This window comes from Mustela erminea, chromosome 20 (assembly GCF_009829155.1).
Source record: "Mustela erminea isolate mMusErm1 chromosome 20, mMusErm1.Pri, whole genome shotgun sequence".
Lineage (NCBI taxonomy): Eukaryota > Metazoa > Chordata > Mammalia > Carnivora > Mustelidae > Mustela > Mustela erminea.
Window position 1 is genome coordinate 21,576,858 of NC_045633.1, and position 18,561 is coordinate 21,595,418.

General features: G+C 42.6%; 2 protein-coding genes across 2 annotated transcripts in view; one reads left to right on the top strand and one right to left on the bottom strand.

The window, feature by feature from the left end:
• The window catches only part of LOC116581452, a 28,270-nt gene extending 26,326 nt beyond the window's left edge, over nt 1-1,944 (bottom strand). The window contains exons 1-2 of the mRNA XM_032328629.1: nt 1,764-1,944; nt 1,262-1,364 (exon numbers count right to left, since the gene is read on the bottom strand). Coding sequence (XP_032184520.1) covers nt 1,262-1,364; nt 1,764-1,944 — 284 coding nt within the window. The remainder of the gene's footprint in view (nt 1-1,261; nt 1,365-1,763) is intronic.
• ZNF200 (zinc finger protein 200) lies at nt 1,352-12,627 on the top strand. The gene is made up of 5 exons (XM_032327970.1): nt 1,352-1,658; nt 2,377-2,707; nt 3,314-3,405; nt 3,949-4,069; nt 11,146-12,627. The coding sequence occupies exons 2-5, from the start codon at nt 2,461-2,463 to the stop codon at nt 11,895-11,897; spliced, it is 1,212 nt and encodes a 403-aa protein (XP_032183861.1). The 5' UTR covers nt 1,352-1,658; nt 2,377-2,460; the 3' UTR covers nt 11,898-12,627.
• The last annotated feature ends 5,934 nt before the right edge of the window (nt 12,628-18,561 follow it).

An 18,561-nucleotide genomic window follows, 5' to 3' on the forward strand; every position in this document is an offset into this window, starting at 1 on the left:
TTTATTTTTGAGAGAGAAAGAGAGAGCATGAGCTGGGTAGGGGAGGAGTTGCGGGGGGGGGGGGGCTGAGGGAGACAGAGTCTCCACTAACAGGGAACCTAACTGGGGACTCAATCCCAGGACCCTGAGATCATGACCTGAGCTGAAGGCAGATGCTTAACTGACTGAGTTACGCAAGCTGCCCCAACATTAAATTAATGTTCTTTTATGTTCTCTTATTGGTTATTAAATTCCACATACATAATCCATATTAAATTCCTTGTACACAGTATAAGGACACATGCTGTCTTTCCAGAAGAGTAGGCAATTTTTGCTAGCACCATCTATTTTACACTAAGTTGAAATGCTACCCTTTCATAGAGGTCCATGTACATTCAGATCAACTTTAGCACTTACTATTCTTTTCTGTTCTACTTATTGACGTCTGGTTCAAACCACACTGCTTTGATTCAAGTAGTTTTTGTTACTGTTCGTTTTTGGCTTTTGATGTCTGGAAAAGCAAGTATCCTTTATTTTTAGAAAAACTTTTGGTACCACAGTTTTAACACTAGTCTGTAACATATTTTAAAACATGGCTAAGTAAGTCACCTATAGTTAGTTAGCGTTAAGGGAAAAAAACATTCATCTATACTTTTACTTTGGTCATCCAGCGGGAGGCAGGCATTACATAGAAGAATAAAACGCTCCCTGCCCCGGGGCTGTCACAACCCTGATCAGCGCTTCACTGGGGAATGAACCGAGTACGGAAACAACTCACGGAGAAAGGGCGGTTAGGCCTCCCTGAGAGGCTGAGGACGGAAACGAAGGCGACTGGAAAATGATCACCACGATTTCCCAGAAAACAAGACGGCCCATTCAGATCGCAAGGTAGAAGGAGGCAAGCGGGGGAGAGGAAGGTCGCCAGGTTCTGATCTATGGGCCGCCCTTACCGGAAGGGACAACTGTGACAGGACCCAGAACCGGGCACAGACCCTGACACGCCACCCACTCACCGCCTCAGCGGTCCTTCGACAGACCCACGATGCGGCGGCGGAGACAGCAGCAGCCTCTCTCAGATCTTCCGGTCCGAGAGGCAGCCCACTTCCTGTCGAGCCCGGAGAAAGCAGGATGGAGTCGGGGGTGGGACTGACCCGCCCCAACCGCCGCGCCTAGCGGCCTCCCAGTGGCTGTTCGGAGCCGAACTACATTTCCCAGCAGGCGACGGAGGGACACCACCAGTACCTGGAGAGGAGCCAGCCCGTCATGGAGGATTGGAGCCTACCTTCTGCTTTCTGTCTTCCAGATAGAGCCACGGAAACAGCGGCTGCCGCCAGCCCGTCCTCCCTCTGGCGCTGAGAGCTCTGCTTGTCGTCCTCGAGAGTCGCCTTCTCAAGCACAGCCCACCCGCTCCGAGCGGGGAGACCAGGCTTCCGCACTGGAAACGAGGCACCGGTTGTGACGTCACGGCTGCGGGGGCGTCCGGCCTCCCAGAAGGCTCCGTGTCCAGGTCGTCCTCCCCAACTGACGGCGCCTCAAGCCAATAGTCGCCGGCGGCCTGTGAGGACACTCCGAAGGGCGAGGGGAGGGCTCGGCGTCTCGCGCCTCGTTTCCCGGTCTCTCTGCGCCGGGGTCTCTGAGCCGTCCCCTGCGAGCACCCGGGGGAGGCAGAGCCCTGAGAGGTGAGGGGCTCCGCGAGGGCGGGAAGCAGGCTGAGATGGCCTCTGGGGAGCAGAGCTTGGTCTGTTGCTAGGGGAGCCGGGCCAGCTAGGGAGCCGGAAACTCACTCCGGGCAATGCTGCCGTCTGGGCTTTGTGATAAAGGTACCCCTTGGCCGGTGGGAGAGGCTCCGGAATGGGCCTGGCCAGCTGGTCCCCCTGGGATGTCCCTCGCCGCTCTCAGCAGGGCTTCCACGAAAGGAGTCAGCAGGCCGTGTATGGGCTTCTCGTGCGGTCTTGTTTGCTCCATGAGCGATGCACTGCCCCCCGCCCCGCAAGGGCACCCGAGGGACCTGCGATCCAAGGTGCGCAGTTCGGCTTCATTTATGGCCAAGCCAACTTCTAAGCTGATGCCCTCCGTACTGGACCCCAGGTTTCCTGTCTTCTAGCCCACTGCCCTTCCTACCAGCAGGAGTTAAACCGCTCTTCCCAGTGGAATTTGCACTTCATGTATGTTCTCAGAAAGGTGACCCCTGGGGTTTGGGCATCCTCCAGCTTTCGTTCTCAGAGCTTCCTCTCAGGCCTTGCTAGGAGTGTCCAGTTCAGGGACCTTCCGTTTGCGTTCGCAGTTCCTCACCCCAACTTGTCTTTCCTTCTGCTTTAAATCTCATGTGGCCCCACTGTCCAGGCCGTATATTGGACCTGGTCTTTGTGGGTAAACCATGGTTTCTCTCGTCTGCAGCTCGGCTCCCTGACAGATTTTCTTCAGTAAGAGGTGACTCCTGAAGCTCTGCGAAACGAGTGTGGTGTGTGATTGCAAGGCGTGATGGCTGCAAAAGTGGTTCCAATGCCCCTAAAGCCTAAGCGGTCTTTTATACTGAGAGTTCCTCCGGACTCCAAGCTGGGCCAAGACCTACTTCGGGATGCTACTAGTGGGCCCAAGACCATCCACCAGCTGGTTCTGGAGCACTTCCTCACCTTCTTGCCCAAGCCAAGCCTGGTCCAGCCCAATCAGAAAGTCAAGGAGACCTTGGTTATTATGAAGGATGTGAGCTCAAACTTTCAGAACAGACGTAAGAAGCACACGCTGTTTCACTAGAAGAGAAGGGACTGGTAGTAGGGGCAGACATAGGTTTTTATGTTAGTGATGAATTCAAGTTAGGATAGTGGGTATTGAAAAAAGTGGATTCTAACGTCAGCATGTTGGGGAGAGGGAGTGTTTGTGCTCAAGCAGGAACTGGAGTGGCTTGCTGGGTGTGTGTAAACCCATAGAACAAACATAGTGTCATTTTTTTACCCAAACGTTGGGTGGGTGTTTATCATTTTAGGATAAAGAAATGTGGATGAATTGTTGAACTGACTGCAGTTTATGTGGAATTTTGGAAATTTTGTGCTTGTGGGCATCTTCGGACATTACCCTCCTCTAGCCTTCCCTTTAGTAGTAATGGGAATTTTTAAAGTTCTTAAGAGAATCATTCTTTCCATAATGAGGAGACCCTATATACGTTCAAGACCCTGTGGTTTATGGCTTGAACTCTTCCTGGGCTCACAGAAGCAAAAAAAAGATCCATGAATTGCCTTCGGAAGGAGTGAGGACAGTGTGGCTTTAAGGTGTAGTTAGGGGTTCCCATATTAGAGCCACTGATTTTTCCATTAACTACAGCTTCCTCTTTACCCAGTGCAACATCATCCCATGGTGAAGCTTCTGCCCAGAGAAGGAATCCAGCAGAAACAGGACACAGTGTCTCTGTATTTGAAAACTGAGCCTGAGGTGGGTTTGGTTTTCCCGTTCACTGTTTTGAGTACCTCACCTTCTCTGCTCTTTCAGCAATCCCTGCTCAGCCAACCCATGTATAAAAATACATTCTTGGGGGGCGCCTGGGTGGCTCAGTGGGTTAAGCCGCTGCCTTTGGCTCAGGTCATGATCTTAGGGTCCTGGGATCGAGTCCCACATCGGGCTCTCTGCTCAGCAAGGAGCCTGCTTCCCTTCCTCTCTCTCTGCCTGCCTCTCTGCCTACTTGTGATCTCTCTCTGTCAAATAAATAAATAAAATCTTTAAAAAAAAATACATTCTTGGGAGTCTGTAAGGAGAGTGGGCTCATTTTTCACTGCCTCCTTGGATATTTCTCTTCTGCTTGTCCTTTGGCTCCTGTCTCAGCCTGGCTCTCTGGTCCGTGCTGCAGCTGTGTGGAATTTATAGACCCCTTTTACCTTCCCTTCCCTGATCACTGGGCTTCAGTCTTTTTTGCCAGCAGAGCTGTAAAAGAACCAAAGAACCTTTGTTACTAAGGAAGGGGGCCTTTTGCTGTTTCAGGAACTGGTGGTCCTTGAGGACTTGAATGTATTTCACTCCCAAGAAGAATGTGTGAGCCTGGATGCTGCTCAACAGCCCACCTCAGAGAAGGAAGACAATGTCGGGGAGATGATGTTACTGGGTGAGAGATCTTGTGTGTTCATACTGAATGCTGTGGAAAAAGCATGTTCTGTTTTGTCAGATTTTTTAAAGACCTGACTGACACTAGCTAAGTACACGGTCACACACGTTTCATTTTTGTTCTATCCCATGTGGCAGACCCTGCCCCAGCTGTGGTGGCCATTTTTCTTGTATCTTTAGGGCAGCAGGGGTGGAGGAGACTTGTTTTTGTAAGCAAGAGCTGCAGCTGATGTCCTGACATCACACATTCAAACAGATAGAAAATGCAGGCTGATTGTTTCTGAGTCCATTTTCTGCATTTAATGCTAGTCCCTCAACAGGTGTATTTTCAATTAGTGTTTTCATTGGACCCATGATTCTTTTAAGTCTTTTTTTTCCCCTTGATGTCTAGTAGTTATGAAGTCTACTAGTGTGAATGCAAATACATCCCATGTTGATGGTAATACTATATAGCACTTACCAAGCACCCATGTGCCACTATGTACGAGGTACTAGTCTAAGTGCTTTGCATGCCTTTATTATCACATACATCGCTCACAAAAGTACTGTAAAATATACGAATTATTACTGTTTTACAGATGACAGAACTAAAGCAGAAACATATTAAGAAATTGCTAAAGGTTGGGCAACCCTCTTGGGTCCCTCCCTCTTCAGGAGCTTCATACTAGTGCTCAATAAACTTTGCTTTCCTTCCCAACAAAACAAAACAAAAAAAAGAAAAATTGCTAAAGGTCACACGGCAGTAGGTAGCAGAGTAGGGATTTGGACTCAGGAATTCTAATATTAGAGCTTGCAATCTTAGAATTACACTGCCTTCCTGCTGCATTTCTCAAAATTTTTTCAGTGAGTTGTCTATATGGTTGGTGAATGGGGCGTTCTTTCATTTGTCTTTATTTGCCAGTAATGGTTAAAAACTATTCTTATATGAGAATACTACATATGAACTCATCTGGCAGCAGCTTCTCTGTAAGCTGCTAAGAGATGATTCAGCATTTTTCTACAAATACACTGCTAACCTAGAGTCAGGGGCCCTCAGAAATCATTTTGCCAAGTGCCTTATTACTTTTTACTTTGCCTTCAGGGCTGTTTGCTTTTGAGGCTTAAGTGGAGCAGAAAGTGGGGTTTGTGAGTTGCCTAGGGTAACAAAATCAAATCCATGACTGTTGAATTCCGTAGTTGTCTTACATTGTGTGGTCAGGGTAGTGTGGTACATGGAGAGCCTGGTTAATTTCCCACAAGTTATTCTATGTAATATTTTTTAAGATTTTATGTATTTTGTGTGTGTGTGTATGTGTGTACACACTTAGTGATTGATTGAGTAATCGATTGTAAACTCTACACCCAAAGTGGGGCTCCAGCTTACGACCTGAGAACAGGTATGTTCTACTAACTGAGCTAGCCAAGCAACCCTAATATTTTCTTATTTTAGAGAGAAGCATAAACAGATCACATTTATTACACTGGGTTTTTCTCAGTCTTTGGTAAAATTAGCATTTATTTTAAATGACTGGTTGATGGGTATGTTGCTAATTCCAGGAACACTTTGGTCATGGACCCTGAGGCTCTCAGGCCCAATCATCAACCATACCCGAAAGCTGATGATTTAAACCAACATTTAATATATGCTACTTGCTGTGTACTTAGGCAGAGTTGGATTCTGGAGTTGATTATCAGTGGGTTGAAATGATACATAGTGCTCCCTTCCTGCCCACTAAAGCTTCCAGTTTGTTTTTAAAAGATAAGTCAGTCACATAAAAAGATAACCATTATGAAACCATTATAGCCATAAAGAGCTATGACAAGGTCAAGATAGGATTTGGACCCAGGAACAGAGTTTGCAAGAAGATAGAATTGATTTTAGATGAGACTGAATCCATGACAGGAAATAAAATGAGATTATTCTCCAGGTACTTGGATTTTAGGAATTGGAGGTCACATATAAAGATGTAGAGATTTGGGAGTCATCAGTATATAGCTGACATTTGAAATAGTAACATTAAGTAGTTTGAAAAGGGAAAAGTGTGAGGGAATGAACCTTGGAGGTATAGGAATCACAGAAGAATCCTTGGCGGAGGAAAGAAAGTGTGTCAGTTGAAGTGAATCACATAAAACAACTGAAAATGTAGAACACTTAAATTTTCGAAAAGATAGTTCTTTGGTCATATCTGCCCTCTTCTGTGGTAAGAGAGTATAAGCCTTTTCAAGATTAGTGCACATTGACTACCTACTGCACAACAAAGACAGACTCAGTAGATTCCAGAAAGTGGAAATAACACAACAGGATCTATCACAGTGCAGTACAAGGAGAAAGTAATAATGAAACTGGAAAAAAAAAGTTCCCTTCACTGAGAAATGATTATTAAGAACCTTGGGCCACAGGAGAAATACAAATTAAAATTACACAATTTTTCTAGGGGTGCCTGGGTGGCTCAGTCAGTTAAGAGTCTGCCTTCAGCTAAGGTCCTGGTCCCAGGGTCCTGGGCTGGAGCCCCGCATTGGGCTCCCAGCTCAGTGGAGAGCATGCTTCACCCTCTCTCTCTCCCCCTGGTTGTGCTTGCTTGCTGTCTCTCTCTCCCTCTCTCTCTCTCTGTCAAATAAATAAATAAAATCTTTAAAGAAAAATAAATTTTAAAAAATTACATAATTCTCCTAGAATATAGCTTGTTTCAGAATCTATAGTACAACACAGAAGTAGATTTGAACCAATGGGAAGGAATATCATGTTGACTAGGAAAATTTAACATTAAAACATCAGTTCTCCCCAAGTCGGTTTATGAAGTGAATGTAATCCCTTTAAAAATACCAGTAGGATTTTTTTCCCCTGGAATTAGATAATCTGATCTCTAATTCAATTGGAAAAATAAACACGAATAACCAGGAAAATTGAAAAGAAAAGCAATGGAAAGGAAGGGGCTCTTAAAGGTGTTGGTACAACTCAGCCTTTTGGCGAATCATACCCTACTTTGCACACCAAGAAAAAGCCCAAGCAGATATGCTTAGGAATACAAATGAACCATAAACACATGAAAAGATGTCCAGCCCTACTCTTAATTAGAAATGCAGATTAAACTTCTACCAGGTTACCACCTTTTTTCATCTATCAGATTTCTAGAAATCAGAAACTTAACACATTGGTAGTGAGGTTGTTGGGGAAAAGGTGTAATCCTGGTGGACATGTAGAATGGGACACTCCCTATATATGGGAATCTGATTACCAGTATTAAAGCATCCAGCAGTTCCACTTCTGTGAATCTAACCTACAGATAACAGCGTACTTTCAAAATAATATGCAAATGAGGTTATTCATTGTAGTACTGTTTGTGAAAACAAGATTGAAAATAATCCAAGTGTCTCTGCAGGGGGCTAGTTGAATATGATGTGTCCACACAGCAAATGCACTGGAATGTAATGAAACCATTATAGCCATAATGGTTTTCGCCATGCACTGGAATGTAATGATCAAAATAAAGCAAGTATCAGACATATACATAGTTTACTATCCTTTATATAAAAAAGGGGAGAAAGGAAAACCTATCATCTATGGAAGAATAAAAAGAAACTAATAAAAACTGCTACCTGTCTGGGCAATGAGTAGAATGGATGGGGACAGGGACTAGAGTAAGACTTCTTAGCATATATCTTTTCATATTTAGATTTTGTAACCATATGAACTATATATTAGCTACTAAAAATTTTTTTTTAATCTTAAAAATTAGTCCACTGGGGCTCCTGGGTGGCTCAGTTAGTTGAGCATCCAGTTCTTGATTTCAGCTCAGGTCATGACCTCAGTGTTGTGTGAGATCAAGCCCCACTTTGGGTTCCATGCTAGTTAGGAGGTTGCTGATTCTCCCTCTCTCTGCTCCTTTCCCTCCCAACCCCCCCATCCCTGCTCATGCTCTCTCACACGTGCACGCTCTCTCTCGAATAAATGAATAAAATCTTGAAAAAAAGAGAAAGAACAAAATAGGGAAACCTGCTATCACTATTTTTTTTTTAAAGATTTTATTTATTTATTTGACAGAGAGAGATCACGAGTAGGCAGAGAGGCAGGCAGAGAGAGAGAGAGGAGGAAGCAGGCTCCTGCTGAGCAGAGAGCCTGATGCGGGACTCGATCCCAGGACCCCGAGATCATGACCCGAGCCGAAGGCAGCGGCTTAACCCACTGAGCCACCCAGGCGCCCCTGCTATCACTATTAATATCAACTGGATAAAGCAAAAAGATAAGAGGTTAAGAAGAGTAAATATTGGGGTGCCTGAGGGACATATTTGGGTCGAGCGTCTGCCTTTGGCTCAGTCATAGTCCCAGGGTCCGGGGAGGGAGCCCCACATCAGGCTTCCTGCTTGGCGGGGAGCCTGCTTCTCCCTCTCCTCCCTGCTTGTGCTCTCTTGTTATCTCTGTCACTGTCTCTGTCTCTCTTTCTCAATTAAATAAGTAATACCTTTTTTTTTAAGATTTTATTTATTTGACAGAGAGAGAGAAATCACAAGTAGGCAGAGAGGCAGGCAGAGAGAGAGAGGTGGGGGAGGAAGCAGGCTCCCCGTGGAGCGGAGAGCTGGATGTGGGGCTCGATCCCAGGACCCTGGGATCATGACCTGAGCCGAAGGCAGAGGCTTTAACCCACTGAGCCACCCAGGCGCCCCAATAAGTAATACCTTTTAAAAAAAAAGAATAAGAATAAATATTGGGAAAGGAGGGACCCAAAATAAGGTTTATACTTAGAAAATCTAAAAGAATCAACAAAAACTTCTTCAATAGTTTTAAAGTAGGTAGATAGGAATATATAACAATAGCATTCTTAACACAAAATGATGGAAGCTGCCATTCAGAATGGCTATAAAATAGTAAACCACAAGGGCACCTGGGTGGCTTAGTCGTTAGGCATCTGCCTTCAGCTCAGGTCATGATCCCAGGGTCCTGGTCAGTAAAAGTAAAGTAAAAAAAGTAAAAAAGTAAAAAAAAAAAAAAAAGTAAAGTAAAAAAAAGTAAACCACAGATGTTTTACTGGTAAATAAAGATTTTTAAAAATTGGAGAAATGCAAGTCTAAATGCAAAAACTACAATCATGTAAAGATATCAGTGCCCCAAATTTATTTATACTAAAAACATTAAGAGTCAAACTTTTAAAAAGGATATTCTTGCTGATTTTTACCAGTATTACACATTACAAACCATAATTTACAGTGTGATATTAAGCTCCAAATGTATTAAGAGTTAAGTATAAATATAAGTCATAAAGGAATACCTAGAAAATAGAAAATTTATCAGATTTTGATACTTTTTTATGGTTCTAAGTTGTGGATTTACAGAGGAAGACTTCAGTTAAATATTTGTATCAGTAATGATTGACACAGATTAAGATTTGTAATATGTAAAATTTATTTAAATTTCTAAAAGTCTCAGCCCAATCAATTAGTAGATTTTAATACTAAAGTACAAAAAAAGCTACAATGAGAATCCATTTTACACCCATTACATGATTTTAAGTTCAATCTAATGCTGGCAAAATTAGGTAAAATTGATACCCACATGTTGATGGTAGTATTAAAATTGGTAAGCTGCTTTTGAAAGAAGTGTGGGAATCTCTGTCAAGAGCTGTGATAAGTATTGCCATTTACTTACCCCAGCATTTCTTTCTTTCTTTTTTTTTTAAGATGTATTTATCTATTTATTTGATAGATGGAGATCACAAGTGGGCAGAGAGGCAGGCAGAGAAAAGTGGGGGGAGGCAGGCTCCCTGCTGAGCGGAGAGCCTGATGTGGGGCTCGATCTCAGGACCCCAGGACCACGACCTGAGCTGAAAGCAGAGGCCCTAACCCACTGAGCCACCCAGGCAGCCATGATTCAGCATTACCTAAGGAAGTGAATGAAAAAGAAAACGCCTTTTAGTGTGAAACTGTCAAGTCCAGCAAAGATACGTATTCCATGCTGTGGTCAGCCACATATCAAAGTGGTTGATTTAACCCTTTATTTTCAGCAAGTTGCCCAGAGTTTTGGGGGTCCCTTTTCACCCTACCTTTTCATGGCATACTTTTTTTTTTTTTTAACTTTGTTATCTAGTCTTTATAATCTGTTATTTTACACAGACTTCTTTTGGAGGTATAAATACAGAAAGTGTACAAATCATAAGTGTTCACCTTTGATTTTCACAAAATGTATACATTTGTCTAATCACCATTCAAAATTACTATTCCTAGCATCCCAGAAGTCCCTCTTGTGCCCATTGCCTAATTACTATCCCCCTGCTCCCCTAAGAGACCACATTGATTCCCATCATACTTTAGTTTTATTATTTCTGGTCATCACTGTAATGCCCAAATAATCACCAGCTGAGTGAATGTGATATGCCTTAATTATTTCTGGTCATTTGAATTGTTTCCAGTTTTTCACTATATAGGATATTACATACAGTATTATCGAATCCTGTAATATGATAGTATTAAATGTAGTGAAATAACTCACCTCACTGTTCAGTTACTAGCCTCCAAAAGAGTATGAGTGGTATCCTTTAATATTTATGTCCTTCATCCCTTGGTCCTTAGCTCACTGCTCTACATAGAATATAATAAGATCAATATGCACTTGTTGAGTAATTACTGCCTATTCAGAAAGCAAACATGAAATCTTTCAGTGTAGTCCCACTCATTTCATTTAAAAAAAAAGCGGGGGGGGCTGTGTGCTCACATTGCATAGTAAGATTTATCAGTTATATATATCACCCACAATAAGAGCGGAAAAGGAGTGTTAATAATGATTATTTGCTAGTCTTCAGATTTCTGACACTCAAGATTTTTTTTTTAAAGATCTTATTTATTTGTCAGAGAGAGAGAGAGCACAAGCAGGCTGAGTGGCAGGCAGGCAGAGGTGGAGAGAGAAGCAGGCTCCCCGCCAAGCAAGGAGCCTGATGTGAGACTTGGTCCCAGGACCCTGGGATCACGACCCGAGCCAAAGGCAGCGGCGTAACCAACTGAGCCACCCAGGCATCCCTCAAGATTATTTTTTGATGAGAAATCTAACTTGTTTTTGCCTGCCTGGTGTCATATCCCTCAAAAGTTACTAAATTCTCATTGTTTCCACAGCCAATGATGTTAATCTTGAGAGTGAAGATCTTCAGAAAGAAACCATAGAGAATGAAGATCATAGAGAAGAGATTGCAGATTGTGATGAAGTAGATCGTTCTATGGTCTCTGAGGAATCTCCATATTGCCATAAAGACAGACTAAATACATCTATTCCCAAGCAAAGGAAAATGAGAAATCTTCTAGTTACCATTGAAAATGATACTCCACTAGAGGAACTCTCAAAATATGTGGATATCAATGTGATTGCACTTACCCGAAATCGGAGAACAAGAAGATGGTACACTTGTCCACTGTGTGGGAAACAGTTTAATGAAAGTTCTTACCTTATTTCCCACCAGAGGACTCACACTGGAGAAAAACCCTATGACTGTAGTCACTGTGGGAAAAGCTTCAATCATAAAACAAACCTTAATAAACATGAGCGAATCCATACAGGAGAGAAACCTTATTCATGTTCTCAGTGTGGGAAAAACTTTCGTCAAAACTCTCATCGGAGTCGCCATGAAGGAATCCATATAAGGGAGAAGATATTTAAGTGTCCAGAATGTGGGAAAACCTTCCCAGAGAACAAAGAATTTGTGCTTCATCTGCAGAGTCATGAGGCTGAAAGGCCATATAGTTGCAGAAAATGTGGGAGAAGATTTGGTCGGCTGTCCAACTGCACCCGGCATGAAAAAACCCACTCAGCATGTAAGACCCGAAAGCAGAAATGGGATCAAGAAAGGTCTGATGATCCTGCCTCAACCTGAAATGTTTCATAAGGAACTCTGAATTCCCTGGCTGTCAGAAAAGATGCAGAAATGGGAAAACCTCATTAAAGCCAAAATTGGATAAATACCCATCTTGGCTAAAACCTCCAATTTTTAGAAAATTCACAGGGAAGAAAACATCCTCAAGGGCTATACCTCAGTTAGCATCCACACTTTCCGGATAAAGGAGCTTTCTTCTGTGAACTTATACAACATTGTATAGGCCACAGTTCCCTTTCCCACAATGGCCTCGAATATGAGTCTGAAGGCCACTCACCAGCAAGGTGAGCAGTGACACAATGCGTATGGAAGTATATCATTCCCCTCCCCCTGTGTAGGAATTCATGCTGCAGGAAAAAAAAATAATGCAAAGGTCCTTATCTGGAACTGTGTTCCCCTGAAAGAACCAAACTACTGATTTGTTAAGCCAATAGCTTCTACTAGCAATTCACATAACCTCAGAATACCCTGTTAAAGCTTGAGTGTTGAAAGGGATTGTTTACTTTTGAATATAGGAAAATACAGCAATTGAATGTCAAAGACTTACTCTATCATTTTTACATGATCTAAACAATTGATCTCAGTAACATTTGCATTTTGTAGTGAAAAGTGACTTTCACAGGAATACTTTTCACAACATACTTTTAAAGTGTCTACTGTTCTTACTATGTTCCGTCCGGCTCTTGCTCAGACAGCTCTCTCTTGCCTTTCCATTGCCAAGAGAAGTTCGGATCTGGTCCCTCTGATGAGCCAAGAAGAAAACCTGCCTACAAAGGAAATCCAAGAGCCTGAAGAGGAAGAAGAAGACATTGGCTTAGACCCATGACTGGTCAATAACCTTACCGTGTGCTTAATTCCCCTTCAGGCAGTCATCAGACCCTTGGCAATGGGTGGTCACTACCTCATAAGAGTGTTTTATTTTTAGCAGGGGTCTCCAGTGGCTAGCTCACACTGCCCCTCAAGGAGACAAGACTCTAGTGTCTCCACTGTAGTGGATACTTTTTCTCTTTGACCTGATACCCACTTTCCTGACTTGTCTGCCCAGAGGCAAGGCCAGCGGTGCCTTCAAGGGACCGATCCTGTGGTGTGTTACTTTAACAATTCTTGATCAGTTTTTGCTTTTCTTTTAGGTTTCCTAAAGTTTTACATTGGTATTTTGATGGAAATAGGTTAATCCTATAAACTGGGGAAACTTGTTAGCTTTATAAATTTTGTTTCCCATCCAGAAACATACCTTTCCATTTACTCAAGTATTATATTCCTGAGTACATTTTTCCAATTTTCTTCATGTAAGTTCTATACAATTTTGTTACTGTAAATAGTTTTTTCATTGTATTTTTCTAGTTGATTATTGTTCTTACATAGGAGTTATTTTTAATTATATATTTGTGAAACTAGCCACCTCATTGATGAATGTTGTTAATTTTCAGTAATTTCTCAGTTTCTCAATTTGTGGTTCAAAATTATACCACCCACAAGTAATAGTTTTGTTCTTTTTTGTTATTTTTTAAACATGTAGGTCTAAGCTTTGTTTTGGTTCAAAGCATACTAAAAGAGGACCTTTGATGGTACAGTTCAGTCCTGAGTCCTAATTCAAACACTTAAAGGCTACACATAAAACTGTGCTTTATTAATGTTGTATTTCGAGCCTACAAAACCCTTTAAAACCAGGGACAAAACTGGCTGCCAGCCGTGTTGTTCTGTCTTGGGAAGACTGGCTGGGGTTTGGTTGGTTATCACACCTGGAAAACAAAGGCTAATTGGCTGCCAGGCAGAGACTGGAGAGGGTGGGGTCCGTGCAGAAGAGTCTTCTGTCCCCTGTGAAATGGTCTGACTACACAGTCCTCGAGGCCTGTGGGTGTGTGATACTCTGACGACACAAACTCCTTCCCCACTCCAGGAAGTGCCCTCAGTGCCCTGGGCTGTGGTGCAGATGAGGACCCGTGCAGTCAAAGGCACTGGCAAATATTGTCCCCAGGGTGGGGCCTGGGCCACCTGACTTCCCTGCACCTACCCCTTGGATCTCAGAGGGTCTGGAACAGAATGTTCCTCACTTCTGCCCTTGAGCTCAGAGCATGATGCCCAGGGTCAGCGTCCCCAAACAGGAGTGCACTGGGAAGGTGTTAGATGAATAAGTGCTCAATACGGAGCTGACAACCAGTTAACGAAAAACAGTAAGCACACAACAATGAATGCTTTTCCAATAGAGCATTGAGTCTCACTTAGAACATCTGAAGGCCCCAATAACCAAGTCCAGTAGCAACTACAAACAGAAGACAGCATCCCACAAAGATGCAGCACAAGGCCCCAGGCTATAAAAGGAAGCAACATACCAGTGGAGTTTCTTAGGGTAGGAGGCGCGGGAGGGGAGATAGGAATTCATTAAAATCAAATCTACCTATACAGCTCCACATTCACAAGTGCTAGGAAGGGAAGGATTCTAGGAGAGAGTTACAGGTGGATTTTCCAGAGAGGACTCTGGGCAAGTGGTCTTTAAACAGACCAGATGGGTGAGATAGAGGAGGAATGGGGGCAGCAAGGGGCTTTTCCAATAAGAAGACATGAACACAACTTAAAGATAAACTGGAATGGCTACAAGAAGTATGAAAGAATCTTCAGGCTTACTAGTAATCTAAGAATTATAAATTTAAAGAACAAAAATGTCATTGTAGGTGTATTAAATGAGCTGTGTGTGTGTGTGTGTGTGTGTGTGTGTAAATGTTCGGCTTGGCCAAAGGGGAATAATAGCATCCATCTAGTGTGACTATGTTAAAAAAAATTATCACTGTGTGTCCATCAATTTATGTTTTCAATACAAGGAAAAATAGAACATTTTAATACTGAAAAATCCAACCTAAATGGATAACTATGTAGAATATTATATAGCTAATAAAAAACAAGGCTTTTATCTTAATCGGCAGGGTGGGTCTCATCCCCTCTTACCATTCTCTCTCTTTCTAAAAAAGCTTTTATTTATTTAAGAGAACACGGTGGGGCAGGGGGAGAAGCAGACTCTGCTGAGCAGGGAGCCTGATACAGGACGCAATCCCAGGACCCCAGGATCATGAGCAAGTGCTTAACCGACTGAACCAACCAGGCACCCCTCTTGTTTCCATTCTCTCTTGAGCTCACTCCAGTTTCACCTTCAATTCCAACACTTCACTGAACATTTATAGAATATTTCATCCAACACCAGCAGAACACGCATATTTAAGTACCTGTGAAATATCACCAAGATGGAACATTTCCGGGCCATGAAGCACACCTTAGCAAATTTTAAAAAATAGAAATCATACAGAATATGCTCTCAGATCACAGTGAAACTAAACTAGAAATGAACAGATAACTGGAAAACACCAAAATACTTGTGGAGATTTAACAACACACTTTTTTTAAAAGATTTTATTTGACAGAGATCACAAGTAGGCAGATGGGGGGGGACAGTCTCCCTGCTGAGCAGAGAGCCCGATGCAGGGCTCGATCCCAGGACCCTGAGATCATGACCTGAGCCGAAGGCAGATCTTAACCCACTGAGCCACCCAGGCGCCCCACAACACAGTTTTAAGTAACATACAAAGAATAAACCTCAAGAAAATATTTTGGGGGGGCCTGGGTGGCTCAGTGGTTAAGCCGCTGCCTTTGGCTCAGGTCATGATCTTAGGGTCCTGGGATCGAGCCCCGCATCGGGCTCTCTGCTCAGCAGGGAGCCTGCTTCCTCCTCTCTCTCTGCCTGCTTGTGATCTCTTAAAAAAAAAAAAAATTCTATAAAATAAAAATTATAAAAAAAAAAAAAATATTTTGACCAAAGGGAAATACAGCTTACCAAAACTTGTGGCATGCAGTGAAAGCAATTCTTAGAGGGAAATTTATAACACTGGATGCATATATTAGAAAAGAAAGATCTAAAATCAACAGTGTAATTTTCTACCTTGAGATCTGTAAAAGAACAGGGAATTGAGGGCACCTGGATGGCTTGGTTGGTTGGGCATCTGCCTTCTGCTCAGGTGGTGGTCCCAGTTCCTGGGATAGAACCCCGCATTGGGTTCCCTGTTCACTGGGGAGCCTGCTGCTTGTGCTCTCTTGCTCTCTCTCTCTCTCAAATGGATAAATGAAATCTTAAAAAGAGAACAGGAAATGAAATATACAAAGTGAACATAAGAAAATCCATAAAACGCGACAGGAATAAATGAAATTAAGAACAAGAATTCAATAGAGAAAACCAACAAAATCAAAAGCTGGTTCTTTGAAAAGTTCAATACAGTTGATGAACCCTCAGTGAAGCTAACTAACAAAAGAGAAACGGCACAAATACTACCGACAGAAATGAAAACGGGGTCATCACTATGAATGCTTCTGACATGAAAAGGACACTAAAGGAATAGTACTGTGAAAATTAATGAAAGAAACCTCATTTTATTTTTTGTTAAGTAGGCTCCACACTCCACATGGAGGCCAACATGGGGCTTGAACTCAGTACTCTGACATCAAGACCTGAGCTGACGTCCAGAGTCCAACACTCAAATGACTTTGCCACCCAGGCACCCCATGAAACTTCACTTTAAATGGAGTAGGGAGGCCAGAAGGAGGAGCTCTCACACCCCAGTATTCATTAATTAGAGACCCAACAGGAGAAGAAGACTTGTGAGTAGATACTATTGACTGCCTCAGCAGGAGGAAGAAAGGTTTTCTTGCTCAGCAAAAACCCAGACAATGACAGACAGTCACAATTTAGCCAATGAGAAGGCACTACCCTTACTGGGAGTAAACTCCCAGTTTACTCCAATGGACTTTTTGCTTACAACAGCCCCTCTCAACTCCCCCGCCTTTCTCTATAAAAGAGCAGTCCTCTGCTTTGTCTTCCCGGATTGCCTCTGGTTTTGCCATTGCTTGCCTGTCCCGAATTGCAATTCTCTCCTATTCCCAAATAAACCCACTTGGCTAGAAAAATGACTTGACAGTTTTACTTTTAAGGTTAACATTATCAACAATTCTATACCCATAAATTTTGTATCGATAAAAGGATAAAACAGGAATAAATATAATTATAAACATATATGCTCCTATCAAGAGAGCGCCAAAATACATGACACAAAAGCTGGTGGTTTCTTTCAAAATTTCAAGGAATGGGTACTTTCTACCATATTATGAAGAATTCTTGGATATACAGATGAAAAATTGAAATGTTACCATTTCGTCCATTAGGCAAGCATATCAATACACAAACATGACAAATATAAAAATCACACGTTAAACTCAGAAACATCCTCTGATTCTGAATTCTCTCAGTTTTCTACAAGATGTCATTTTACCTATCTCTCTGAAATTAAGGGAAACTGCACTATTTTGCTCTATATTCCTTAAAACCCAGAGCATCCTGTCCAGTGATATTTTAACCAGTTTCAAATATTGGTCAGATTTTTATGTTCTGCAATCATTTTCCAAATAAATTTGTTATACTGTTTTTTTTAAATATTTTATTTGACAGAGAGATCACAAGCAGGCACAGAGGCAGGCAGAGAGAGAGGGGGGAAGCAGGCTCCCTGCTGAGCAGAGAGCCCGATGCGGAGCTCCATCCCAGGACCCTGAGACCATGATCTGAGCCGAAGGCAGAGACTTAACCCACTGAGCCACCCAGGCACCCCTGTTATACTGTTAAATAGTATATTTCTCTTATGTTTGATTTTGGAAACAGAATTATTAGAACAACTTGATGGAAATATATAAGTACAGTAAAAAAAAAATTGTGGAGACTCTATAGCAATTTAGAAAAGGTTTATTATAAAATTATAGTGAAAATCAGGATATAAATTAGTAACTATGTAAAATATCTCTGCACTGAGATAAATTGAAGGCAGGGTGGGAAAAAAGATGCAGCTGATTGACATGGCTGAGATTGTGGAAGATATTTTTTGTTTAACTTACCCATATTCCTGTTGTAATGGCGTGTGACTCAGTAAGCTCAGATAGGAAGATAAAAAATAATTAGCTTGAATGCATGGCAAACTTGGGTCTTCCTGGAGCCCTAAATGAACCCTTCCACTTCCAGCCCCAACACCAACTTGCTAGAGGCAGCAAGATGTGTTCTTATTTCTGTGTCTCTGTTGTGAGAAAGAGAAATCAGCCCTGAAAGCCCTGACATTCCTGGCACTCACAGCTCGGTGTCGGTGCTCTCCTGATGAACACAGAGCATGTCAGTACCACATGAGGCTACTCTATGACTGTTATGGCAGAAGACAAAAAGGGACTATTCTGCAATCGTGTCTGAACACAAAAACATGAACACAGTCCAAGCCATAAAAATGACCAAAGTCACTGCTTCTTCTTTGCCAATCACAGCTTTGGCCTTAGTCTAGTCTTCCCTCCCCTAGATAAAGATTTTTAAATTTTAATTTATTTTTTAGAGAGAGACTGAGAGTGTGGGCCGGGGGGAGGGGCCAGGGCGGAGGAAGGTATAGAGGGAGAGAGACTTCCAAGCAGATTCTTCATGGAGCACAGAGGCCAATGCGAGGCTCCATCTCATAGCCTCGAGATCATGACCTGAGTGGAAATCAAGAGTCAGACGCTTAAACAACTAAGCCACCCAGGCCCCACTCCTAGACAAAATATTTTTAGATACTCAACTGGCATCATCGCTACTATGTGACACCTGTAATCCAGAGCACAG

Coding starts and splice junctions, on each gene's coding strand:
- ZNF200 (XM_032327970.1), top strand. CDS start 2,461: ATGGCTGCAAAAGTGGTTCCAATGCCCCTAAAGCCTAAGCGGTCTTTT. Junction 3,406..3,948: donor ATTTGAAAACTGAGCCTGAG/GTGGGTTTGGTT, acceptor TTGCTGTTTCAG/GAACTGGTGGTCCTTGAGGA. Junction 4,070..11,145: donor CGGGGAGATGATGTTACTGG/GTGAGAGATCTT, acceptor TTGTTTCCACAG/CCAATGATGTTAATCTTGAG.